Consider the following 27,223-nt stretch of genomic DNA (forward strand, 5'->3'; position numbering starts at 1 on the left):
TTATACCTAACACAAGCAATTGTAATGATTAAATGAGATCATCTATGTATGGCATTTAGCATGGTGACTGGCAAGTGATCCATAACTAGGAGCTTTAAAGAATAGTATAGTTATTTTGTGGATACCACTCTTCATTTTTTTTAATACACTTTATATTTACAACAGTTTTAAATTTACAGAAAAAATGAGAAGACAGTAGGGTTCTCATGTACCTGGCACCCAGTTTCCCCTATTAATAACATATTAGTGTAGTATACTTATCACTAATATTGATACGTTACTATTAATGTATTGTACATTATCATTAATGTTCATGCTTTATTCATATTGCCTTAGTTTTTGCCTAATGTCCCTTTTCTGTCCCAGAATTCCATCCAAGCTACCAGACTATAGTTTTCATGTTTCCTTAGACTCCCTCTTGACTGTGACAGTTTCTTAGACTTTTCTTGTGTTTGATGCCTTGATACTTTTGAAAAATATTGGTCAAAACAATTTTGTTTATAGTAGGGAGTGTACTGGGGATTGAACCCAGGGAAACTTTACCATTGAGCTTTATTCCCAGAACTTTTTGTTTTTATTTTGAAACAGGACCTCACTAAGCTGCTGGGTTTGAACTTTGTTCCTCCTGCCTGAGCCTCCCAAATTGCTGGGATTATAGGCATGCACCACCACCCCTGGCCTCAAATGTTTTGTAGGTGGTCCTTCACCTGGGATTTGTGATAAGACTGGGGTTATGGGTTTTAAGAGGAAAAAATCATAGAGATAAAAATGCCATATGAGGACACATGATAACATGATAACATGACTTAGCACTGTTGATGTTGACCTTGATCACCTGGCTGAGGTAGTAAGTATATCAGGTTTCTTCATTGTAAAGTATAGCCTCATCCTTCTTCTTCATCATTCTATACTGTACTCTTTGAAAGAAAATCAGTGTGCACAAATCATAAAGGGCCTTTCTCTTTTTTTCTTTCTTTCTTGGGTTTGTTTGTTTGCAATGAATGAGGTCTCCATACTTTAAAACATTCTCTAACCCCCAGCCTTACCTACCATCTAGGTCTTGAGACCAAACTCCACTAGAATTAGAGCTCTTGTCAGAGGAAGGGAAGTGTTGGGCTGGGGATGTGGCTCAGTGTAGAGAACTGTCAGGCCCTAAGTTGGAAGCTAGTAGGGAGGAGTGTCCTCCTATTCAATGCAACCCTCCTCCCAAAATAATGATGTATGCCTTATTCAGGTTTCCAGTCCTCCACCAATTTAGGGACATGAAGATTGCTGACCTGGAAACGTGGGAGATGGTGTTGACACCTTTAATAGCAAGGTTGTGAGTAGACAAATAGGCAGAAAGTTCATCTTCAAAGCATTTCACCTATATGAAATCATAGCCTCACCCTGATCTATACAATGATAGCTCTCTTGCCTAACCCACTTGAATATACATCTGCCACCCAGACCAGAAGCTGTCCCCTGAGTTCAACTCACAAACTCATACTAAGTATCCACTATGGACATGATCCTAAGCTGGAAGGCTGGCAGCTTACTGTGGTAATGAGTTTTGTACTCAAGTCTTTCCCAATTTTCAAGTCAGAGGAACTGCAATTCTACAAAACTAGCTTCAGTAAAACATTACCTAGGCTGCAACTGTGTCTTATTCATCCTTGTATCTCATGAAACCAGCACACAGTGTGACACAAAGTAGACACTAAGTAATTGTTCTCAGACTCATGGCCAAGGGCAGGAAGACAATCAGTATCTCACACACACACACACACACACACACACACACACACAAAATTGGACTCCACTCGCAAGTCTAGGCTCTCAGGCACTCTCAGACACACAGTAGGTACTCAGGACTATAAATTTCATAACCATTTACCACCTACCCCAATGTTTGCCACATACTAGGTACTCAAAACATTTTTTTCCAGGCATGGTGGTTCATGGCTATAACTCCAGCTACTTGGGAAGCTGAGGCAGGGAGATTCCTCACAAGTTTGAGGCCAGCCTTAGCAATTTAGTTAGACCCTGCCTGGGGCGGGGGGGGGGGGTGCAGCGGGGCTGTGGCTTAGTGATACAGCATACCTATCGTGCAGGAGGCCCTAGGTTCAATCTTTAGTACTAAGCCACTATAGTCTAAACAAAGAATAGGGGCTGGAAGTAGCTCAATGGTACAGCAGTTTACCTACTATGTGCAAGGCCTTGGGTTCAGTCTCCAGAACTACTAGATAGGTTTATATCTAGATATATAGAGGACAGCATTTTTTTCTTTTTTAATTTTTTTTATTTGTTTTAATTAGTTACACATGACAGTACAATGATCTTGACATATCATACATTTGAATCGGGGTATAATTTATCATTTTTCTGAGTATACAGGTTGCAGAATCACATTGGTCATAAAGTCACGTATGTACATACAGCAATAATAATGTCTATTTTATTCTGCTAGGACAGCATTTTTTTTTTAATGAAAATAGTAGAAATAACTTCCTAGAGCTTTCTTTGTTTTCTAATGATAGGTTGAAATTTACTTGATTGATTAGTGCCCTCTTGTGGTAAAGAAAACAAAATACCAACCTTCCACCCTCCCCCCCACCATGCTGGGGATGGAACCCAGGGGTGCCTATCACTGAGCCCTTTTTCTATTTCTGTTTTATTTTGAATTTTGCTAAGTAGTCCAGGTTTGCCTTTAGCTTTCATTTCTCCTGTCTCAGCCTCCAGAGTAGCTGGGATTATAGGTGTGAACCACTGCACCTGTCCTTCCCCTCAGTCACTAAGGCATCACTTAGTACTTGCAAACCTGGGAACTTGCAATTAATCCATTATCTTTCTTCCAAAGAGAAAAAATATGGGGCTGGGGATGTGGCTCAAGCGGTAGCACGCTCGCCTGGCATGCGTGCGGCCCAGGTTCAATCCTCAGCACCACAAACAAAGATGTTGTGTCCACCGAAAAACTAAAAAATAAATATTTAAAAAAAAAGAAAAAATATGGAAATCTTACCCAGGCACAGTGGCTCACAACTGTAATCCCAGCTGCTGGGGGAGGCTGAGGCAGGAGGATCCTGAGTTCAAAGCGAGCCTCAGCAACAGAGAGGCACTAAGTAACTCAGTGAGACCCTGTCTCTAAATAAAATACAAAATATGGCTGGGGATGTGGCCAAGTAGTCGAGTGACCCTGACCCTGGGTTCACCTCCCCCCACACACACACAAAGGATAGGAAATCTTGGTAAGTTAAAGTGGAGGAAGATACATTTGGGTTAGGAAGGATAATTCTGACTTTTAAGAATGACTCTTTTTAAGAGGCCAACATTTTTCAAATTCAACATATTAACATATATGTAAGATTTAGACACTGCTTTTAGGAGCCACAATATTTCTCTAATAATAATAGCTAACATTTTCTAAGCATTACCATGTGACGGGATTTTTACATGCAGAATCCATTACATGGTTATTTGTAGAATATGTTACTGAATAAAGCAAGGCTTAAAGAGGTGAAAATATGGGCTGGGGTCTAGCTTAACAATGGAACACTTGCCTAACATATGCAAGGCCCTGGGTTTAATTCCCCACCCCCACTCCCTAAATAAAGAAAAAAACATTTAAAAAGATGTTAAAAGAATTACTCAAGATCACTCAGAGAGTAAATAGCAGAACTTGAAGTTAACCTCAACCAACCTACTCCAATGTGATTGCCCTTAATTACCATGTTGTAATGTTCCTAATGTTCCCACAGCAATCTGTACACGTCACAGCACCCACACACTATAATGCAATTGTTTTCTTCCCCCTAGCCTCTGGTGTGCTCTTGAGAAAGAGCCATTTATCCATTCTTTCTTTCATTGGACAAATATGTTTTGAGTGCTTCCCACATGATAGGCCCTGTGCTAAATGCCAGTGATATAATAATGAATGAAACAAATAATTGGTCCCTGCCATCATGAAGCTTACATTCTAGTGGCTAAGGCAGAAACAGACAAAAACAAGTAGTTAGTAGATAAATAACATTGTTACAGGTTTTGGGAGTACCAATCAAAGTGATTAAAAGGGTGCCTAAAACAAAATGCTGGGGCAGGATGCAGTTCTATATGGAGGGCAGGACAGGGACAGGAGAAACTTGTGAAGTTACATTTAAATGAATGAAGGGAACTGACTTGTGAAATGGGAGAGTGAGAACATCCTCCCAGGTTTCTGGTTTGCTATTAGGCTTATTTAACTCTCTATAATGGACACTAGGCACAGGGCTTTGACATTTCTTATCGATTACTTATTTTTTGTGGTGCTGGGAAATTGAACCCAGGACCTCTCATATACAAAGCACATGCTCTACCATAGAGACCAGGTGTCAGTTCGTTTATTTATTTATTTGGAGATGGACAGCATGTCTTTATTTTATTTATTTTTAAATGTGGTGCTAAGTATAGAACCTAGTGCCTCATACCTGCTAGGCAAATGCTCTGCCACTGAGCTAGAGCCCTAGCCCAGGTGTCAAATCTTGACTTTTTTTTTTTTTTCCTGAGACTGGATATTGAGTCTTCCAATGTTGCCCATGCTGTACTTGATCTTGTGATTCTCCTGTCACAGCCTCCCAAGTAGCTGGGGTTACAGGCATCACCCTGCTTTGATCATTCTTGACTACAGGGCTTGACCATTTTTAGGTGTGAAGGAAAGCGCAACAAATTTCACAGCTCTTTGTTTTGTTCTCAAGACTTCTTTTCTCAGTGGTGTTGCCTCCTCTTTGTCAACTCAAACTAAATCATGGTTCAAGTGCCAGGTGTGTTGGTGCATGCCTGTAATTCCAGGATTTCAGGAGGCTCCCAAGTTTGAGGTCAGCCTCAGCAAGGCCCTAAGCAATTTTGCCAAGAACTTATCTCAAAATAAAAAATAAAAAGGGCTGGGATGTAGCTTAGTGGTTAAGCGCCCTGGATTCAATCCCCAGTACACTTCCCTGCTTAAAAAAAAAGATTTAGCACAATCCTTATCTTGCCTAGGAAACCTTTCTTTTTTGCACAAGGATTGAACCCAGGGGTGCTCTACCTCTGAGCTAAGTTGCCAGTTCCTTTTTCAGGGATGGAACCTAGGGCCTAATGCATGCGAGGCAAGCACTTTACTGAGATATATCCCAGCCCCTCTTTTTTGTTTTAAGATAGGGTCTCACTAAATTACCTAGGGCCTTGCTAAATTATCCAAGCTGGCCTCAAATTTGGGATCCTTCTACCTCAGCCTCCCAAGCCACCACACTCAGCTGCGTACAATTAATTTTCAATTTTTTGGTAAAATAACATGTAAATACATAAAGAAAGAACAAATTTTGTAAAATATAAATACTAAGTGAGTCTAGATGGGCATTCATTACATTATTTTTGAATTATTACTCTTGAAGCATTTGCTTTAAATTTTTAATAAAAGCTAGAGAAAAGTTATTACAGTAATCTAGGCACAAAGTGATGTTACTTAGAGGACATCTGACAGTAAAGTCAAGGAAATGTCAAAAATGAACAAATTCAAAATATATTTTGGAGGAAGAAATGACAGGACTTGGGCTGGGAATGCTCAATGGTAGGGCGCTCGCATAGCCTATGTGAGGCTCCAGTACCGAAAAAAAGAGGAAAAAACCCACAAGATTTATTAATAAACACAAGACTTGTTAATAAACAAGATGTGCCCGCTGAGGAAAACGGGCGGAATCACTAGTGTAAACAAACAAATCCCCACCAGAAGTCCTTACAGGAGCTCCGCCCTTCCGGCTCCTCCCAAAGCAGAGGAAGTGAGGAAAAGGAAGCGACGGCCGAACTATAGCACCTTCCGGTCTAGCGTCGCAAAGAAGTCGTAAGTCCGAGAAACTTGTTTGGCTCCTCCCGCTATGGGCGGTCCTGGAAAATAACTGACCAATGATGAACGATACGTAAGCAATATCCAATGGCACTGGAGTGGGTGGAGTCCTATGGTACTGGGCTGCCCCGGACTTGAGCCCTGGAATTAGGCCTTTAGCCCACGTGGGAAGCTATTCTGTGTAAAGGCGGCTTGAAAAACAAGTGAGCGAGAGCGATTTGGACTGCAGTAATGGGGCCAGCCCCTACAGGACAGCAGCTGCGCGGAGCAACTGGGGGCCCCGAGGTGGGTTGAGCCAATTGAAGGAAAAGGCTCAATGTGGTTCCACTTGGCTGCAGAACCAGAGATGGTGTGGCCTGACAGCTAGCTGGTGGGAGACACGAGGGCAGCTCATTCTGGAGGAGTCCTGTTCCCATGATTTTTTTCAGCCTAGGGCACTGAAATCAGTCTGAGATTGTTAGGGAAGGTGAAGCCGGGATTTGGATAAAGCAAGAGTGGAGAAAGCATTTTAGACTTTTCAAGCCTGTAGCAGCAGAAGAGGAAACAGGGATTCATGGTATCCAAAAAGGGGCTTAGGCATTGCTTAGGGCACTCCCCAGTCAACTTGTGCCTCTACCAACTCCAAGCAGAATTTCATTTTTGTGCTGTCAGATAGACTGGGAACACGCAAGGTATTTTCAGTCTAGGGAACATAGTGTTACTCCAAGTAGTGGTTATCGTGAGTTTAACAGAGTCTGACGTCCAAAGAAAGGATGAAGCAGGTGAATCCTTTACCCACAGCATATTATGGCACTTTAGCCAGCAGATGCTCGATACCTGTGATCTCATGTTGGTTTCTGCCTCTGGCCACAGGTGATAGAACCATCCTTTGAAGGCACAGGTAAGAAGGGGAAGAAGCCATCCTCAAGAAAGCGTGGAGTGACTGAGTCCCAAGCAGAGAACCTTCTGCAACCAGTGAAGCTCAGCAAGGCAGAATTATACAAGGAGCCTACCAATGAGGAGCTAAATCGCCTTCGGGAGACCGAGATCCTGTTCCACTCCAGCTTGCTTCGTTTACAGGTACTCAGGTGGTTGGGACTTGTGGTAGAGGAGCTCTTTTAGGACTCTGAGGTCATTGGACTCTTCCTCACCCTCCTTACAGGTAGAGGAGCTACTAAAGGAAGTGAGGCTATCAGAAAAGAAGAAGGATCGCATTGATGCCTTCCTACTGGAGGTCAACCATCGGATCAAGAGAGTGCCCTCAACCCCTGAGTCAGAAGTAAGGCAGATGGCCTGGCCGAACTGGGAAGCAAGGCCTTCAGGGGCCTTGCTATGTCTCTTGAGAGGTTGGAGTGCTAGGGAGTTCTTTCTCACTGCAAGGAAGTTCAGCTGGGATTGTTGTCATTCGTGTATTATCACTTAGTAAGCATTGAGGTGTGTGGTACTAATTGGGTATTCTTAGATATGTCAATAAACAAAATAGCCTATGTTATGATGTTGGGATTATAGATAATAGATAATAAACTGCATGGCAGTGTTAGAAGATGGTCAATACTATGGAAAAAGGAAAAACCAGGACAAGGTAAAGGGATTAGGAGTATTGGGAATGGTAGTGGTTTGCAATTTTAAGTAGTGGAGCCAGAGTAAACAATACTGAAGTGACTACATGTAAAGATTTGAAGGAGTTCAGTTAGCCATATAGATATCTAACAGAGTAAGCATCCAAGAGGGAGAAACAAGCAATACCAAGACACAATGGCAGGAGTGTGCTGTTATGCTCTTTGGAATAAAAGAGGAGATGAATTCAGGCAGGTTATAGAAGGTTGAATATCATGTAGTGCCTTGTGCACTAAAATAAGCACTTTGGCTATTGCTCTAGGTGAAATGAGAAACTACTGCTAGTGTTTTGTGTCCCCCTGCCCCGATTTTAAAAAGTTTATTCAGGTCAGCCATGTGGCATACATCTGTAATCCCAGTGACTCAGGAGGCTGAGGCAGGAGGATCTCAAGTTCGAGGCCAGCCTTGGCAACTTAGTGAGACCCTGTCTCAAAAACAGAGGGAGTGGACGCTTGGGGATGTGGCTCAATGGTTAAATACCCTTGAGTTTAATCCCCAGTACCCCCCCAAAAAAAAAAATTCATTCAGGCCAGATACGGTGGCACATGCCTGTAATCCCAGCAACTCAGTAGACTGAGGATTGTGAGTTCCAGGCCAGCCTCAGAAACTTAGCAAAGCCCTAAGCAATTTAGCAAGACCCTGTCTCAAAATAAAAAAACAAAAAGGTCTAGAGATGTGGCTCAGTGGTAAAGTGACTCTGGGTTCAATCCTCGGTACCAAAAAAAAAAAAATTTTTTTTCATTCAGGCTTATGATGAAAGTATAATGGAGGGAAACAAAGGTAAAATCAGGGGGACTACTTAGTTACCTGTTGATCACTGAAAAAATGTGGTACCTCAAACCACAGTAGATAGATGAATACATTTTTATCATAAAATAAATTCCACCCCCCTCATTAAACTTTGTTTCATTGTTGTTTTTTTATTCTTGTTTTATTTTGTTTTTGGTGGCACTCCAGCACCACTAAGCTGTACCCTCAGCCCCAGCTATTTTAATCATTTTCAGAATTCTATAACAGATTTTTGGTCAAGTTCTTTCACTAAGCATCTTAGTGAGACCCTCAGCAATTTAGCAAGAACCCCATGTCTGAAAATAAAAAAAATTAATTAAAAAAAAGGGGACTGGGGATGTAGCTTAGTGATAAAAGTGTCCCTGGGTTCAATCTTCAGTATCAAAAACTTTAAAAATGAATGAGTGAATAAATAAATAAGACATTGATTTAGGAGTCAGATGTAGTGGCACATCCCTGTAATCCCAGTGACTTGAGAGCTAAGGCAGGAGGATCTCAAGTTCAAGATCATCCTGGGCAACTTAGTAAGACCCTGTCTCAAAATAAAAAGTACTAGGGATGTAGTTCAATGGTAAAGTTCCTGGGTTCAATCCCCAGTAACAAAACCTTATTTATTAAAAAACATATAGAGGGGTTGGGTTTGTAGCTCAGTGGTAGAGCATTTGACTAGCACGTGTGAGGCCCTAGGTTTGATCCTCAGAACCACATGAAAATAAAAAAATATTTAAAAATATGTATATATAAAATATGTATAAGTATATATATTTACATGTATAGTATAAACAAGTATATTTACATTTTGATTTAGTGGTTGGGGATATAGCTCAGTAGTTGAATGCTCTCCACATTCACAAGGCTCCAGGTTGGATCTTGAGCACTGGAAAAAAAAAAAAAAGTAATGATTTTTAAAATTAAAAAGTTAAAGCTAGGCTTGGAGGTGTGTGCCTTCTAGTTCCACCTAATTTGGAAGTGTGGCAGGAGGATTACTTGAGCCCAGGAGTTCAGGCCATCCTGGGTGACAGTGAGACCCCATGTCTTTTCTACTGAGGGTTTGTTTGTTTGTTTGTTTGTTGATACTGGGGATTGAACTCAACCACTGAGCCACATCCCCAGCCCTATTTTGTATTTTGTTTAGAGATAGGGTCTCACTGAGGTACTTAGCACCTCACTTTTGCAAAGGCTGGCTTTGAACTTGTAATCCTCCTGCCTCAGCCTCCCATGCTGTTGGGATTATAGGCGTGTGCCACTGCACCTGGCTTCTCTTGAGGGTTTTATAGTACACCGCTTTATTTTAATTTGTTCGCTGTTTTTGTTTTATACTACTGAGGTTTGAAACCAGGGGTATCCTACCAGTGAGATACATACCAACCTTTTTATTTTTTGAGATAGGGTCTCACTAAGTTGCTCAGTCTGACCTCCAACTTGGGGTCCTCCTGTCTCAGCCTCCACGTTGCTGGGATTATATGTCTGTTTCACCATACCCTTCAAATTTTACCAGTTGAATGAGTTGGTAGGAGCAATCTAGATCCATCTGGTGGCTCAGTGGAATCCATTTTGATAACACCAAAAATTAGTTGTTTCACAGCCAGTATTTAAGACAGAAGTTTGCTCTTGGGTCTGCCCATTCTTGAAGAAACCGTCTTCAGATTTGCCAATGTCAGCAGTCAGGACAATACAGTCAGCCTGAGATGTAAATGTAATAACGTTTCTGATATGGACTCTGTGTACTTGAAAGGAGGTTTATTGGAAGGAGGCTTCTCCAACTTCATAACCTTTTTCTCAAGTTTTTTGATAGTCCTTTTGTTGATTCTACCACATTTGTAGATCAGATGGCCAGTTAGTGGAGGATTTACTTAAATCTGTGTGTTTGGTAATATCACTGATATGAATCTTCTGTTGCGGGGCGGGGATTGTTTGTTTTTGTTATTCTGTTTTTATTTTTATGGTGCTGGAAATTGAACCCAGGACCTTGCCCATGATAGGCAAGTGTTCTACACCTGAATCCTTCCTTTTCCATTTTGGCTTTGATTTAGCAGTGGTTTTTATGATACCTGTGTTCCGGCAGTTAAGTCCATTGTGGTAAAGAAAATGAGGTGTTTTGTAGTTGTTGTTGTTGTTACTGGAGATTTAGCTCAGGGGCATTTATTTTACCACTGAGCTATATCCTCAACCCTATTTATTTATTTACTTTTGGTACTGGGAATTGAACCCAGGGGTGCTGAACTACTGAGACACATACCTAGCCCCCTTGCCTTTTAATTTTTAGTTATAGATAGACACAATACCTTTATTTTATTCATTTATGTGGTGCTGAGGATCGAACCCAGTACTCCATGCATGCAAGGCAAGTGCTCTACTACTGAGCCACAACCCCAGCCAATGCCCAGCCCTTTTTAGTTTTTATTTTGAGACAAAGTTAAGTTGTTGAGGGCCTTATTGAATTACTGAAGCTGGCCTTAAATGTGTAATCCTTCTGTCTCAGTGTTCCAGGTCACTGGGATTACAGGCATGTGCCGCTCCACCTGGCTAAGAAAATGAGTATACTTTATTTTTTTTTTTTAATTTTTTTAGGGGGCTGGGGATGTGGCTCAAGCGGTAGCGCGTTCGCCTGGCATGTGTGCGGCCTTGGGTTCCATCCTCAGCACCACATACAAACAAAGATGTTATGTCCGCCGAGAACTAAAAAATAAATATTAAAAAATTCTCTCTTCTCTCTAAAAAAAAAAAATAATTTAGGGGCTGGGGTTGTGGCTCAGCGGGAGAGCGCTTGCCTCGCACGTGTGAGACCCTGGGTTCGATCCTCAGCACCACAAGTGAAATAAAGGTGTTACGTCCAACTACAACTGAAAAAATAAATAAATTTTTAAAATTTTAAATTTTTTAGTTATAGGTGGACACAATATCTTTATTTCATTATTATATGGTGCTGAGGATCGAACCCAGTGCCTCACGCATGCTAGGCAAGTGCTCTACCTCTGTGCCACAACCTCAACCCCCAAGTATAGTTTCTTAACAGAGATGAGTCAAGGTAGTTTTGGCTTGAGTAACTGTTATGGAGTTACTTTCATGAGGAAGGCATGTTTTTTCTAGTGAACATCAAGAGGCCATGTGAGGAAGGCAGTAGAATCCATGTGTCACTGTTCTTGCACCCACAGCTCACTGACCAGGCATGGCTCCCTGCTGGAATTCGAGTTCCCTTCCACCAAGTGCCCTATACTGTGAAGGGCTCTTTCCACTTCCTTCCTCCAGCCCAGGTCACTGTTGTGGGCAGCTATCTTCTGGGCACCTGCATTCGGCCAGACATCACTGTGGATATGGCACTGACCATGCCCAGGGTAAGGTCCAGGGCTTAGTAAATAAAGAAGCCTACTACTTGACCACTTAAAAATCCAAGTCCCTCTCTTTCTATCTGTCCAGGGGTTAGAAATCCAAATTCTAAATCAGGAGCAAGCCACTGCAGTCATCCTGAGGGTACCTAGATGGGCTTTTGGGCCAGTTGTGCCTTTGGAACTTTGTCTTCATTGTCTGAAAATTGGTATAGTGTTACAAGTCTGGCTCAAGCTCTCCACTGTCAACAGAGAAGCCCCAGGACTCTCACCTGTTTCCTCTTAGCCTCCAAGCGCTTATTTGCCTGGCTCTCTTTTTCCTTCCTTGGCCCCTCCAGGAAATCCTACAGGACAAAGACCTGTTGAACCAGCGCTATTTCCGCAAGCGTGCTCTTTACCTGGCCCACTTGGCTCACCACTTGGCCCGAGATCCCCTCTTTGGCAGCGTTCGCTTCTCCTACACCAATGGCTGTCACATGAAACCCTCACTGCTGCTGCGGCCACATGGTGGGAAGCACACCTTGGGCTAAGGACACAGTATAGGGTGATAAATCTAAAGGGAAAGACACAGGGTACTCAGGACTAGGGGAATAGGAATAGGAGCCTTAAGGCCAGGGTGAGAAGCATGGGCCTCAAGGTTGAGTGGGGAGTTAGGGACCTCAAAATGGGAAGGCCTGGGCTTGGGTTGTGGCTCAGTGGCAGAGGGCTTGCCTAGCATGTGTGAGGCCCTGGGTTCGATCCTCAGTACCACATATAAGTAAATAAAGTAAAAGATCCATTGACAAAAAAAAAATGGGAAGGTATGTGACCTTCATCTCTGAGTGGGTAGGTACTGGGACTCCTGGTTCCAGAGCTGGAGGGTCTTAACAAGTCCCTGTCTCCACCAAGGGAAAGATGAGCGCTTGGTCACTGTACGTTTGCATCCATGCCCTCCATCTGATTTCTTCCGCCCATGCCGCTTGTTGCCAACGAAGAACAATGTGCGTTCTGCCTGGTACCGAGGGCAGAGTCCCCCAGAGGATGGTGAGCAGGCACTGGGGTTGAGGTGGTGCAGGAAGAAAGGGATCTGTTGGAGACTTTTCCTCTTCTCATAGCCTTTTCTTCTCACAGGTAAACCAGACCCCCCTACCCCCCACTACAACACATGGGTTCTGCAGGATACAGCTCTAGGGTCCCATGTGCAGCTGCTATCAAATGTGCTTGGCTCTGCCCTAGGACTGAAGGATGGTGTGGCACTTCTGAAGGTCTGGCTGAGGCAGAGGGAGCTGGACAAGGTAAGTTGGAGGTGACGCACCCTCCTCTTCTTGCTCTTTAATGAGCTGGCTCTGAGCTCAGGCCTTTCTCTTTATCTCTCTTTCAGGGCCTAGGTGGGTTTAGTGGATTCCTAATCTCCATGTTGGTTGCCTTCCTCGTGTCCACACGTAAGATCCACACCACCATGAGCGGCTACCAGGTCCTGAGAAGTGTCTTGCAGTTTCTGGGTGAGACAACTAGACTGGAAAAGACCAAGGTTTTCTTTCATCCCAGGAATCCTATCATTCCATTAGGGATTTAGTTCCTTGCCATCAGATAGATGAGGAAACTGGATATTGGAGGCATGCAGTTGTAGCTACCTAGGCTGAAGGAGGGTCATTAGGGCTGGGACCCCAGGGTGGGAACCTTCTGATGTATCCATTTTTTCTGTGTCACTCCAGCCACCACAGATCTGACAGTCAATGGGATCAGTTTATGTCTCAGCTCAGATCCCTCTTTGGTGAGTTGGGGAAGGGCCAGATCTATTCCAGGAGGCCTGAAGGTAAGACCCAACCCTTGACTTAGCTTCTCTCTACTCCCTAAGCCGGCTCTAGCTGATTTCCACCAGGCCTTTCCTGTTGTCTTCTTGGACCCCTCAGGCCGTCTCAACCTCTGTGCTGATGTCACTGCCTCCACTTACCACCAGGTACTAATGGGGCCCCACTACCATATTCCCCAGATGTCTCAGCTCAGACTCTGTCCCATCTGTTAGTACCAGGACCCCAGAAAGTCCTCTCCAAAGAGGTAAGGTGAAGCACATCTCCTTACCTTGTGGCTCCAGGTACAGCATGAGGCACGGCTATCTATGGCATTGCTGGACAGCAAAACTGATGATGGATTCCAGCTGCTGTTGATGACTCCCAAACCCATGATCCGGGCTTTTGATCATGTCCTGCAGTGAGTTTAGGGGTGACAGGATATGTTGGTGGGTCTTATCTTCCTGAAGTAATTGGACAAAGATCCTGAGGCAGATGGCTCACATCTTCCAGGGAAGAGGTGGTATGAGGGGCCGGCAGATCCTGATTCCCCCTTTTTGTCCTTCTGTGTCCCCCAGTCTCCGTCCACTGAGTCGCCTGCAGGCTGTGTGTCACCAGCTGAAGCTCTGGCCTGAGCTGCAGGACAATGGTGGTGATTATATCTCTGCTTCTTTGGGCCCACTAACTACCCTCTTGGAGAAGGGTCTGGGGTCCCGGCTGCAGCTTCTGGCCCACTCTCGGCCCCCAGTCCCAGAGGTGAGATGGTATAAGGTTGGGGAGTTTGCGAGCCTTAAGTGGGGCTGGAGCCAGGGTCCTAAAGGACACAAAGGACATGGTATTCCTCTATCATGACCTTTCTAGTCCAGGCTGGGGGTTCTTGGGTTGAGATCAGCCTCTTTATACCCTACAGTGGGACATCAGTCAAGATCCACCAAAGCACAAAGACTCTGGGACCCTGACCCTGGGATTGCTCCTCCAGCCTGAGGGACTGACCACTGTCCTTGAGCTGGGTCCAGAGGCTGACCAGCCTGAGGTGAGGAACCCCATCATATATGTTGGAAGAAGTGAGTGGATTGCTCTCATGCCACCAGGGCTGAGGCCTGTTAGAGGTTGGTTCCTTTTTCCTTCCTTTTCCTTCTTTCCCTCCTTCTTTTTCTCCTTTCTTCCTTAGCTTTCCTTTTAACCCAAGGCTTCATGCAGACATTCGACCACTGAGCCATTCCCTAGCCCTTTTGGGGTTTTTATTTATTTATTTAGGTACTGGGGATTAAACTCCAGGGCACTTGACCACTGAGCTATATCCCCATCCCTATTTTATGTTTTATTTAGAGACAGGGTCTTACTGAATTGCTTAGCACCTAGACTCACCATTGTGAGGCTGGCTTTGAACTCATGATTGTCCTTCTCAGCCTCCCAAGCCTAGGATTACAGGTGTGTGCCACCGCTCTAGGCTTGTTTTTCTTTTAAATTGTCCAGGCTGGCCTTGAACTTGTGCCTCTGTCTTCCAACTAGCTGGAATTACTGGCATGTACTACCACAGCTAATTTCTCAGGGAGTTGTTTTTTTTTGTTGTTGTTGTTGTTTTTTTAGTTTTAGTAGTTGGACACAATACCTTCTTTTTATTTATTTATTTTTACATGGTGCCAAGAATCGAACCTAGGGCCGCACACTTGTAAGGCGAGCATTCTACTGCTGAGCTACAACCCCAGCCCCTCTCAGGGAGGTTTCTGAGATACCACCAACCCTTGCCTCTCCTCAGGCTGTTGAATTCCGCCAGTTCTGGGGGTCCCGTTCAGAGCTTCGGCGTTTCCAGGATGGAGCCATTCGGGAAGCTGTGGTCTGGGAGGCAGCCTCTCTGTGCCAGAAGCGCCTTATCCCCCACAAAGTGGTCACCCACCTCTTGGCACTGTGAGTATTAGCATCTGCATGCCAGAAGGCAGTCATGGTCAGAGAGGCTTTTAAGAGAATCTTGCCTAGGCTCTTGGGGGAAGCCTAGGCTCCTACTGGTAGCATGGCTCTTCACTCCTTTACTATGTCTGTATCTGTTCTTCAGCCATGCTGACATCCCAGATAACTGTGTCCACTATGTTGGGGGCTTTCTGGACGCACTGATCCAAGGCCTGAAAGAGGTAAGGACCTTGAGGTCAAAACTAGTGATTGTAGATCTATGTGACAAGACTGGGAGAAAGCCCTTTACAACCCAGCAAGCATGCACTTCCTGGGTTGTCCAGCAGGGGGGGGCGCTAGCTCTGCTCCAGCCTGAGCCATGGCAAAATCCTTTATGGGGTTTTCAGAGTTCAGTCTCCTATTTGTCTTCTCCCCTTCAGACCTCTAGCACAGGTGAGGAGGCCCTGGCAGTGGCCATATGTTGCTACGACGACCTCAGCCGCATGCTGTGGGGATTGGAAGGTCTCCCACTGACTGTGTCTGCTGTTCAGGGAGCTCATCCAGTGCTGCGCTACACAGAGGTGAGTTGCAAGGGGGGAAGGAACCCTTTCTGCATGACTCCCCTGGCCTGTTCTCTAGTTTACCAGTATCCCTCCCTTCTCCTGTCTGGACATTCCTTCTCAGATATCTGGGCTGGAGAAGGAATGTGGAAGTTAGAGGAGGGTAGAAGGAGGAACCTGAACACAGGTTCAACCCCAGGCACCTTCCTCAGTTCCCCTCTCCCACAGGTATTCCCACCAACCCCAGTCCAACCAGCTTGCTCCTTCTATGAGCAACTCCGGGAACGGGCATCTCTGTTGCCGCGGCTGGATAAACCCTGCCCAGCATATGTGGAGCCCATATCCAGTAAGAGGGCTCTTAGGAGGGAGTGGGAAGGACAGTTCCCATTCTAGGCTGCAGTATGAGACCTCTCACTCCTTTTCTTCCTCAGTGGTTTGTCACCTGGAAGGCAGTGGTCAGTGGCCACAGGAAGCTGAGGCCATACAACGAGTCCGAGCTGCCTTCCAGCTACGCCTGGCAGAGCTGCTGAGGCAGCAGCATGGACTGCTGTGCCGCGCCACTGCCACACATACTGATGTCCTCAAGGTCAGACTGGTGTGGGGCAGGAAATTCCCAAGACAAGGCCTCCAGGGATGTCAGGGTATAAAGATGATATACCCTGGGGGCATCAGTCTGGGGAGCAAGGGTGTAGGTATTAGTACCTCCAGGACCCAGACTTACATTCACTTCCTGTCTTATTCCCTCTTCCAACAGGATGGGTTTGTGTTCCGCATTCGTGTGGCCTATCAGCGGGAGCCTCAGATCCTGAAGGAGGTGCGGAGCCCTCAGGGGATGATCTCACTGAGGGACACACCTGACTCTCTCCGTCTTGAGAGAGACACAAGGCACTTGCCCCTGCTCACGAGTGCTCTGCATGGGTAAGGCTACCTGTACAGACGGTTTTTGTCTGTAGGCCGCCTTCTGCTTTTATTATGCTCCTTTGTATGTCTGTCTCTCTGGGAAGCCAGATGGTATAATAGTTAGGGATATAAGTCCTGGAATTCTGGCCCTGCAACTTACATGTCCCTTTGGACTTTTTAGTTTTCCCATCTGTAGAATGGGAATAACACTAGGATCAATCCCTTAGGGCATTTGTTAGGAAGACATAAGATAATGCATGTAATGCATTAGCACAGGTATTCCTACCAACCCCAGTCCAACCAGCTTGCTCCTTCTATGAGCAACTCCGGGAACGGGCATCTCTGTTGCCACGGCTGGATAAACCCTGCCCAGCATATGTGGAGCCCATGTCCAGTAAGAGGGCTCTTAGGAGGGAGTGGGAGGGACAGTTCCCATTCTAGGCTTCAGTATGAGACCTCTAGCACCGAGGCCAACAGGGTTGAATAATTAGTAGCAGTAGGACTGAGCCACTGTTCCTGGGCCCTGAGTTTCTGAGTCTCACTGCCACTTTCCTTCTCTCCTCAGACTCCAACAGCAGCATCCAGCTTTCTCTGGTGTGGCTCGACTGGCCAAGCGGTGGGTGCGAGCCCAGCTTCTAGGTGAGGGGTTCTCTGATGTGAGCCTGGATCTGGTGGCTGCTGCCCTTTTCCTGCACCCTGAGCCCTTCACCCCTCCTAGGTAATTCCTTCTATTTCCCTAGCCAGGAAGTTCCCCTTAGGTCTGGTTTTTTTCCTTTGCACTGTACCCTCTGTCCACATGGGAGGGAGGGACACACACCTGCAATCCCAACAGTTTGGGCGGCTGAGGCAGGAGGATTCCGAGTTCAAAGCCAGCCTCAGCAACTTAGTGAGACCCTGACTCTAAATAAAATGTTAAAAGGGCTGGGGATGTGGTCCAATCCCCAGTACCCCCCCCACCCCCCTCCAAAAAAAAGTTATGGGGGAAGTTCTAAGACAGCCCACACTCCATTCCCACAACCCATACTTAGGGATCTGGGCTTTCTAGATTTTGGGGATATCCTTGTGGGAATATTCTTGTAAGATTCTTACTCCCTCCACTCAGCTCCCCACAGGTTGGCTTCCTTCGATTCCTTTCCCTGGTATCAACTTTCGATTGGAAGAACAACCCCCTCATTGTCAATCTCAACAATGAGCTTACTGGTAAGTGGTAAGACGGGTATAACTACGCTTTAGGGATTTCAGAGTAGGACAGGAAGGGTTTTTCCTGTCTGTTATGTTTTCTGTGTGCCTTCTCCAGCCCAGATATCTAAGACTGCCTGTCTTTGGGTGGGGAATTATCAGGAGGATAATTCTGACTGTAGGGTAGTTTGCCTGTTGGTGGTCAAAGACAGACTGGCCTGGGATGGTGAGCAGGCTCCCTGGGGGAATGTGGAAGTTAGAGGAGGGTAGAAGGAGGAACCTGAACACAGTTAAGAAATCCTGTGGGGAGCAATGAGGCGTCAACTAGATGCACACACCTCTTAGCTGATTTCCAGTTGTAAACTGAGGAGCTCTGGGTCTCAGCAGAGAGCAGAGTGTCAAGTTCCTAATTCTGCAGGTGTGTGGGAGCACAAGGTGGGAGGGGGCCAGGGGCAGGCCTCAGCTTGTGCAGGCCCAGAAACCAGACATGGGGTGCTAGGCAGTGGAAAATTCTGACTCTGGGTTGAGGCTATGAGATTAACATCCACACAATTAAGGCAAATGTGGTGTCCCTTTCTTCACCTTTGCCCCTTGAGGGAGGTTACAGGAAAATCCCTAATGAATAGCTGCTGGGTAAACAGAAGGAGGGTCTGGAGCAGCAAAATATGACTTTTGGGCAGGGGAAGGCTGATCTTGGACCTTCCCTCTTTTCTTTCTAGAGGAGGAACAGGTGGAGATTCGTAGTAGCTTCTTGGCAGCTCGGACACGACTCCCTGTCATGGTCATTATTACTCCCCAGGACCGTAAAAGCTCTGTGTGGACACAAGATGGACCCTCAGCCCAGGTTCAACCCCACGCCTGACCCCAAATTTGATTTTTTTCTGCCCCAAGAAAAAACAGGCCCATCATGAGCTAGGAGAGACACATGGTCAGTTCTAGCCTGATGTTTCTCTGCCCACCAGATCCTTCAGCAGCTTGTGATCCTAGCAGCCAAGGCCCTGCCTGTCCTAGAGAAGCAGCTCATGGATCCCTGGGGCCCTGGGGACATCAGGGTAAGCCTCTGACTGAGAATGACTCCAGGGGTTCTGGGGGTTCTGTCCTTGAACCCTAGAAATCTAGAGTTCAAGGGGCCCCACACAGGAAACTCAGTCCCCTTGTCTTGTGAGACTGAATCCTAAGATGGGATTGAAGCCACCATGAATAAAACCTTTTACTCCCCTGATGGCCTCAAATTGGCATCATCTGCTTCCTTCTGTAGTTTTTACTGTTCTTGCCTTCATGTGGGCCTGAAGGCCCATGATAGATGGTTATTCACAGGTAAAGGAGGGGAGCAGGGTGGGTATGTGGAAGGGTGACTCAAGGGGGTACTTTCAACAGGTACTCCTACCTGTTCTCTCCTTAGACCGTGTTCCGGCCACCCTTGGACATGTATGATGTGCTGATCCACCTGTATGCCCGCCATATTCCCCGGCACCGCCAGGCTGTGGACTCTCCAGCTGCCTCCTTCTGCCGTGGCTTGCTCGATAAGCCAGGGCCCTCGTCCCTGATGCCTGTGTTGGGCTATGATCCTCCTCAACTCTACCTTGCACAGCTCAGGGTAAAACCTAAAGGGGAGCTGGCCTGGGGAGGGGACTTCAGGTAGAGCTAGGGCCATGGAGGAGGCTCTAGGGTGTCCATGTGTAATCTTATTTGTGTTCTGACCCTCCCTAGGAGGCATTTGGGGATCTGGCCCTTTTCTTCTATGACCAGCATGGTGGAGAGGTGATTGGTGTCCTCTGGAAGCCCACCAGCTTCCAGCCCCAGCCCTTCAAGGTATGCTGGCCAATGACAGAATGTGTGTCTTTCTGATTGTGTACATGTGGTTCCCTGTGGGCATGCTTATCTGTGGGTAATCTGCACCATGAATGATCTGGGTTAGGTGCAGAATGTGTGGATGTGTATTTTTCTCCACCACCCCTGTTCTGTCCCCAACCTGGTGTCTTAGGGTGTGCCTTGTGATGCCTCAACCCACATGTCTTCTCTGATTTCCCTTAGGCTTCTAGCACGAAGGGACACATGGTTGTGTCTCAGAGTGGAGAGTTAGTTCTGCTGCCCAACATAGAAGCAATCCTTGAGGACTTTGCTGTGATGGGAGAAGGCCTGGTGCAGGCTGTAGAAGCCCGAAGTGAGAGGTGGACTGTGTGATCAGCCCTGGAACAGGCTGAGATGGACATCCAGACTCAGCACCTCTGGAGCAAGACGTCAATGAGATGGCCACCCTCATTGCTTGTGGACCCTCCATGGAAGGTCTGCTGGCCTGAACATACTGAACCATCCCCAAAGAAAGTCCTGTCCAATTTTTTGTCTGATGCTCCCTTCCTCGGGGTCCTGTGGAGTCCTCTGGTGCTGACCACCTGAACTCTCAGAAGAGAAGTAGGAGCCAGCTCAGAGGGAACTGAACCCAGGAGATCCATCTGCCTGGAAGCCATGGGCCTGTACCTTTTCATTTTATTTTGTTCTTTATTTTGTATTTGGAGCACTTGGATATGTGCCTGGGGTTTGTCCCCTTCCCACTGGCAGGACTTGTGCCCAGATCTCAGTGTGCCCTTCACTATAGTGTCAGGCCTGGATGGAACCCAGAGAAGGTGTGGCTCTTCCTGAGGGTCACAGCCCGAGCACTGAGCAATGGAAAGGGGATTGTGAGTGTATGAATAGACTGCATTGAAGGGGCACAATACCTTCCAGTGTTGGTGCTGCTGCTTCTCAGGGTAGAGACAGTGGAAAAGGACAGGAGGGGTTTGGGTGGATAAAGGAGTGAGGGGACTGGTGGTCCCAGTCCAGGAGAGATACAGAAAGCACTGGGTACTAATCCCCGGCCTCTCAGGGTATTAAGTCCTACCAGCTCTGTGCTGCTGCCCATTCTTCTCACAGGCTGCCCTTGCAATGGAGTTGCAGTCATGAACAAGACCCAAGTTCTGTTCTAGAGCTCCTGGGACCTCAGGAGGGGTATGCCCCCTCTTTGACTTTGGTCCACACCTCCTTTCTGGCAGCCTCTCCCTGCTCCTGTCTCCCCTAATCCTGGCTGTTTTTCCAGACTCAGCTCAAATAATGCCCCTCCTAAGCCCTGCCCTTGCCCCCAGCCTGAGGTGCTCCTTCCTTCTGAATTATGAGAGCAGTTACTCCCAGTTGAGTTCACTTGGCAGGCACGCACAGCGGTGTGAACCCTTCTATTGTCTTGATCTCTGATTTAAAATTAAATTGCTTAATTCTGTCCATTTTCCTGGCTTGTCTCTGTTTTCACATGGTTTTAACCTGATCTCCTGTGTCTAAACTCCGAAAGAGGAGGGAACATGTTTGAACACAGATTTGGTTTTCTTCATGGCACTTAGTACAGGGCTTTGCTCAATTAGGAAACAGATATATGCAGAAGGGGCACCCAGCCAAGCAGATGGAGGCCACAAGGATATAGAAATCATTTGTGAACTCTCCCAGAGCAGGTGGGATAGTGATGGTGAAACAGCCTGAAAGAAAATAAAAAGTTTATGTTTATTGAGTGTCTAATAAGCGTTGGGCACAGTTAGGTGTTGTTTCTGTATTTTATGTATGGGAATACCAGTTAACCTTCCCTTCTGAGTAGATGAGGGAACAAGCTCCAAGGCGGAGCCAGTCATGGGAGGACTCTGATGCCTGGCCTGTAATCTCTGTTCTTAAAATGATGAGAAGCTACAAGAGGACTTTTTTTTTTTTTTTTTTTTTTTGCGGTGCTGCTGGGGATTGAACCCAGGGCCTTGGGCATGTGAGTCAAGCACTCTACCACGTGAGCTGTCCCCAGCCCACACAAGAGAACTCTGTTAAGACTTTATGGACCTGTCACTGACATGAGACAATTCAGCCCAAGGTTGAAACTGGGGTACAGAATAAATTGGTTGGCTATATCTGTCTATGTGCTATATGTTTTTTGGTTTTGTTTTTGAGATAGGATCTTGCTCAGTTGCCAAGACTGGCTTTGAAATTGTGATCCTCCTGCTTCAGCCTCCCAAGTCACTGGAATTGAAGGTGTGCACCACCACATCTGGCTTATGTGTTCATTTTAAAATAAGCATCAGTGTGCCAGGCTTTTTTTTTTTTTTTTTTAGCAAAAGAAATGACCCCATCCCTTACAGATCCCTGCAGCTCAGGGTCCACAATTGCTCTTGGCTCTTCTTTTGTGTCTGTTAACCTTGGGGATTCCTTGGACTTTTTCTTCAGTTTCTCTATAAGGCTCTGGGGAGGGCCAATGATTGCTAGTCTGTTTCAAACCATTCTATTTCATTCCTGGAGCAGCTACAGACCCTTTCACAAACCCAACTCAAGATTATCCTGGTGGGGATCTGCACCCCAGGCAGAGTTAGAGCAGTTGGCTCTAAGAGGTGCAGACACTGGTACCAATCAGGGGTCTGAGCTACAGGCTTTTTTTTTGTTGTTAACATTTATTTTTTTAGTTGTAGGTGAACACAATTCCTTTATTTTATTTTTATGTGGTGCTGAGGCTTGAACCCAGTCCCTCACACATGCTAGGCAAGCGCTCTACCTCTGAGCCACAATCCTAGCCCTGAGCTGTGGGCTTTTTGCTACCTCCTAATATGGTCCTGAGTAAGTCACTCTTGCTGGGCTGCCTCTCCACCCCATAGAATGGGCTTGTAATGGTTTTGTCAAGTGCCCCATGTGGCAAGGGAAGAGGGCTGAAATCTCAGAAACCATCCCTTCCTGCACTCTGCTCCTGCTTGGCATTAAGCCCCTCACGTGGCAGCTCCAACCTGTTTTCCTCAGACTTTGTCAGGGAAGTAGGTGAGGAGGCTGGGCTCCTTACTTCTGTCTCATGAATTTGTCTGATGTCTGACCATTCAGATCCCAGTCTACTGAGGCTCTAGAGTAGGAAGGTATTCTGGCTTTGGCTGAAGGATTGGATGCAGGAGGGTTGGGAATGGTGGTCAGAAGCTGGAGCTTCAGGAAAAGGGAAAGAGAGAAGCCTGTCAGGAAAATTTATGTGTAGGTGTGCACAGGATAGTGTGCCTGCTTCTGCTGGCTCCTACACTTAACTCTGTAGGTAGATGTGGATGGGGTGGGAGTCTCTGACATGTGGCATGATTTGTCTTGTGTGTGTGCTGGATGGCCACACATATACTAGTGTGTGTAGCTTCTTGCCTTCAGCTCTGGTTTGCTGAAAAAAGGGAAATCTCCATGTTTGGATAGCAGGTTAGAAGAAAAACCTCTCAAATGGGAGGTAGGAATCCTGGTCTCCTTTCTATAGCTAAAAATAAATCTTCCCATTTGGGGGTTCCAGTTCCCCCAGTTCTGACTGATCTTCTAATCCTCTCTAGTTCAGTTTAGCGAACCCTCAAAGAGTCCTTCTATCTGGCTGTGGTATTGACAACCTCTAAACCAGGCTCCTTTTAAGTGAAGACTCTTCCTCTGCCCAATTCTTACTTTGAAAGAAAAAGAGCAAGACCCTAAAGCTTATGGGTCCATGAAACAGGCTATATTCAATGAAGTCTTGAAGACTGCTCAGTCCCTGACCTGTTAAGTCAGATTTGGGCTAACCTGCCACCCCTTGATATACATGCCACCCCCCAACATCCGGTACTTGCTTTGTGAGTCACAGATTAATCCCTGTGAGTGATAAGGGAGAGTTTGCCTGGGGCATGTGAGTCACTCCTAACCTCCACAGGATAGACTAACCTGCCCATACCCCTGCAGCAGAGAGGGAGAAGGACCTATCTCAGATTGCCTTATGGGACAGGTATGGTGGTGCATACCTATAATCAGGAGGCTGAGGCAGAAGAATGGCAAGTTTGAGGCCAACATAAGCAATTTAATAAGATCCTGTCTCAAAAAAATAAAAAAAGTTAGGGATAGAGCTCAGCGGTATAGAATCTCAGAGTTTAATTCCACAGTAAGGAGGGAAAGGAGAATGTCCTGTAGAACTAAGGGGAACCAAAAAGAAGGGTGTACCAATTCCAGAAGGAGACTTCCTTCTCTGGCACTTCAGCTTCTCAGACGTGAGTGGGGATTATATTTTTTTTCTGGTTTATATGAGGCTTACAGAAGTGTAGGATCTTGTTCAGGGTCACACAGGGAATACGCATGGGGAGCTGCGGAGAATCATAGGGTTCTAGCTGTAGCAGCTGCTGCTAAGCCTGGCCTTTGTGGGCCTAAGGATGAGGTGAGGAAGAGTTGGGTCTGAGTTGCAGCTGTTATCAACAAGACCTATTGGAGCAGGGTCAGGATTAGGGAAAGACAGTGGGAGAATGAGTGCTCTGGTCTACCTAAGATCGAGACTAGAAATCTACTCCCTGGCTAGAAGCCCCTCAAAATCAGGACCCAAGCTCCCCGCTATTCTGCTAGACTAGAAACCTGCAGGACAGCGCTTGGGTCTCCCAAAGACTTAAGAGGCCAAGATTGGGGCTTTGACTGATCTAGCCCCTGTTCCACTTGTCCACCAACAGTTCAGATGGCGTCCTGGCCTTTCCCTAACTTTTTTCCACAACATAGCCCCACCATGTCTCCATTTATAGGATTTTCCTGAAGCCCAGTTCCCACTGACTCCCAGAACTAGAGACCATCAAAAAGTCATTCCTGACTGTAGACTCCTGCTGCACCCTGTCCCCTCCCCTGGATTGTTCCCCTGTGACTCCTCTCCCTTGGGTGGGTGGCTAGTGGCTGCCCTATAATTAACTGTCAGACTGGACTGGAGTGAGGGGAGAGTGTACTGGTGCTCACACATACTAATCACCTTTCCGGCATGCCCAATTCAGATCCTCTCCCCCACTGCACACCTCCTGCCCTTAGACCACAGACCCTTCAGAAGGCAATTATCCAGTTAATTCCTAGCCCCGCATCAGGTTCAGTTCCTGTCTACACAATTCTGCTCACCATACACTTCTTCAGTTTCTCGCCAATGTGCCCTCCTTGCCTGCTTTCAAAATCACAAATTCACACCTCTCTCCCTCCCTACAGATATTGCCCTGCATCTGGCCTCTTTTCCTCCTTTATGATATTCTCCCAGGCTCCTGGCCACTGTCTCTCCCGCTCCAACCCATCTTCCACTCAGCAGCCAGACTTTTCATATGGCAAATGGAGACTAAGTCACTCCCCTGCTTAAAAACTTCAGAGCTGCCCTTAGCCACATTTTTTTAGTGGGGGAAAGATTGCCAATTGTAATCTTATTCAGAACCCTGATGTAAAATGGTTAAAGTGCTGCAATTGAAGTATAGGTAGTTAGGCTGTGCCTCTTTGGCTTCCCTATCCCCACTTCCAGCTGCAGCAGTACCTGTGAGAACTTCCTGAGAGCCCTGGGCTTCCCTATCCTCTCTATTATTGCCCTCTTAGTGCCCAGATAGTCACCCTGCTACAGCCTGGTCCAGCAGTCTTTCACCTCCACAAAATGCCCAGCCAACTGTTGTCTAGGAAGCCCTCTGACTGCCCTGGCTCAAAGGATGCTCCATGCTCCCTTTCTGTCTATAAGGGACAGCTAACATCTGGGCCTCCCAGGAAGCCTGTAAGCTCTCCTTTCCTCCTTGATCTCAGGTCCTGACCTCTCATCTTTTGAAGTAACCTATTCCTGCCCATGAGGAGGGAGATGGGAAACCAGAAAGCAGGAACTCCAGGGATCTGGTCCCTGAAGTGTGAACCAGAGCTCTCCAGACACCCTAGGCCTGTTTTCACTGATGGCCTGGTCTATATCAATTACATGTCACTAACTCCCTCCCCCTGAGGCTGGCATGGGGATGACCCAAATATCTGGCAGTTGGTTTCCAGACCTCTCAACACATCCCCATATCCCATCTCTGGCCTTTACAAACACGGACCCAAACCCACAGCCAGTCCCAGTCAGGGGCACACATGGGTATACACACAGACCCCTTACACAGATGCATACATGGACCCCCATGGATACACACATGCACACACCTAGTTAAGCATGCACAGGTGGAAATGCAGCTCTGGTTAGAGTCAACTTTCACATGAACCTTTCTTGCATGTTGACTATGTGGTACAGTGTTCAAAGCCTGAAATATCCTCAATCTTATTGCGTTCTTACAGAGGCTCTGGGAGTGCCTATAACTGAAACCTCCATATGACTGATGAAGAAACAGATTCTGAAGGGTGCAGGAAGAGAGCAGTCTGGGTCACCTGACTGCTCGGTGGCCAAGCCAAGCCTCAGAGGCCTCTGCCCTATCAGCATTATCTCTATAATTCTAGGCCCTTCCTCAAGGGGTCTGGACCTCAGTCCCATCCTTCTGCTGCCTTATTGTGACCCTCCACTATCCGAACCCATCAAAGACTGCTGAGGGCAGCTCAGGGACACCAGGGAGTGAACCCAGAGGGAGATTTTCTTAAGGTCCAACTGAAGATCCATCCAGAGGTGACCAAGGCACTCCTTCATGGGCTCTGGGCTACCTCCCCTGTCTGGAGACTAGGGTAACTAGGTTGGTGCAGGAGGAGAAGCTGCCTGCCCACCCCCCAGTCTGGGGATGCTCATAATGGGGTGATTCATCTCTGCTGTTCACTTCCCATTCTAGTTCAGAGCCAGCCCCCCACCCTTGAAACCAGTAACAATAATAGTGTCTGAGTGGGGACACATTCTGGAAAGGGCAGAGCATGGAAGAACTCAGTAGGTTTCTGAGTCCTGACTCACTGTTCCCCCTGTGGCCCCTAACTTCTGCCTTCTTGACCATCTCCCCATCCCCAAAGGGTTTGAATCTCAGCTCAATACTCTTTAGCAGGTGGCTTCTCTCCAAACCTCAGCTGGGTACATCTGAGAAATGGGGAAAACACACCTACTTCTGGAAGTTGTTTTGCAAAGTTGGAGGAAGTGCTTTCTACACTTGAAAATGTATATCTGTTTTGCTCTGTCCTTCTCCCATCCACTAATGCTCTAGAAGAGGTAAGGGGGTTAGGGGAGACATGCGGGGGTGGGACTCCAGAATGAGTTACTTTCTATCATTTCCACCACACCTCTGACTCACTGATAGCCAGGCTCCTGTCTTCTTTGCTGGTTCAGGCTGTTTTCATTCAGGCAGAAAGAGTCGGGGGGCAGGAAATGAAGGGTGTGTCACTCCCACCCCTTAAAGGGCCCTAGCTAGCCCCCCTGGTCCAGCAGGCTGAGACTTGCATCTTTAGCCCTTCCCTTGCCTGGGAACCCACTCCCCCAGCTCTGACCTTAAAGGAGTCATGGCCTCCCACGGGAGGATGTGCTGCCCAGGTCCCTTCCTTGGCTCAGCCTCCAGCCCAGGTGAGACACAGACCTTGCTCAAGATGCCCTAGGAGGAGGTGGGACCTCCTCATCAGCATCCTCCCCAGAGTTCCCAGAGGGGCTGGCGCCCAGCCTGTACTCAGCCCTGACCTTCCTTCAAAGCACAAGAG

General features: G+C 46.7%; 1 protein-coding gene across 3 annotated transcripts; it reads left to right on the forward strand.

Annotated features, from left to right (window-relative positions):
* Nucleotides 1-5,925: 5,925 nt before the first annotated feature.
* On the forward strand, nucleotides 5,926-21,093 carry Nol6 (nucleolar protein 6). Of its 3 annotated transcripts, none has more exons than XM_046457412.2 (26): nucleotides 5,926-6,118; nucleotides 6,686-6,892; nucleotides 6,975-7,091; nucleotides 11,374-11,553; nucleotides 11,883-12,051; nucleotides 12,433-12,567; nucleotides 12,655-12,818; nucleotides 12,905-13,025; nucleotides 13,239-13,297; nucleotides 13,382-13,483; nucleotides 13,619-13,734; nucleotides 13,892-14,069; nucleotides 14,224-14,346; nucleotides 15,073-15,221; nucleotides 15,367-15,442; nucleotides 15,641-15,781; nucleotides 15,989-16,106; nucleotides 16,192-16,346; nucleotides 16,515-16,678; nucleotides 17,226-17,378; nucleotides 17,763-17,860; nucleotides 18,559-18,683; nucleotides 18,802-18,891; nucleotides 19,242-19,436; nucleotides 19,550-19,651; nucleotides 19,874-21,093. In XM_046457412.2, the coding sequence occupies exons 1-26, from the start codon at nucleotides 6,065-6,067 to the stop codon at nucleotides 20,021-20,023; spliced, it is 3,441 nt and encodes a 1,146-aa protein (XP_046313368.1). In that variant the 5' UTR covers nucleotides 5,926-6,064; the 3' UTR covers nucleotides 20,024-21,093. The 3 variants fall into 3 exon arrangements, with proteins under 3 accessions (XP_046313368.1, XP_046313371.1, XP_046313370.1); XM_046457415.2 differs by having other exon boundaries at nucleotides 17,226-17,276; XM_046457414.2 differs by lacking the exon at nucleotides 5,926-6,118 and adding an exon at nucleotides 6,205-6,594.
* The last annotated feature ends 6,130 nt before the right edge of the window (nucleotides 21,094-27,223 follow it).

The sequence above is a fragment of the Marmota monax genome, unplaced genomic scaffold, assembly GCF_021218885.2.
Source record: "Marmota monax isolate L192 unplaced genomic scaffold, Marmota_monax_Labrador192_F-V1.1 WCK01_AAM20220418_F8-fsc00069, whole genome shotgun sequence".
NCBI classification, from domain to species: domain Eukaryota; kingdom Metazoa; phylum Chordata; class Mammalia; order Rodentia; family Sciuridae; genus Marmota; species Marmota monax.

Coding starts and splice junctions, on each gene's coding strand:
- Nol6 (XM_046457412.2), top strand. CDS start 6,065: ATGGGGCCAGCCCCTACAGGACAGCAGCTGCGCGGAGCAACTGGGGGC. Junction 14,347..15,072: donor CAGAGGCTGACCAGCCTGAG/GTGAGGAACCCC, acceptor GCCTCTCCTCAG/GCTGTTGAATTCCGCCAGTT. Junction 15,222..15,366: donor GTCACCCACCTCTTGGCACT/GTGAGTATTAGC, acceptor TCTGTTCTTCAG/CCATGCTGACATCCCAGATA.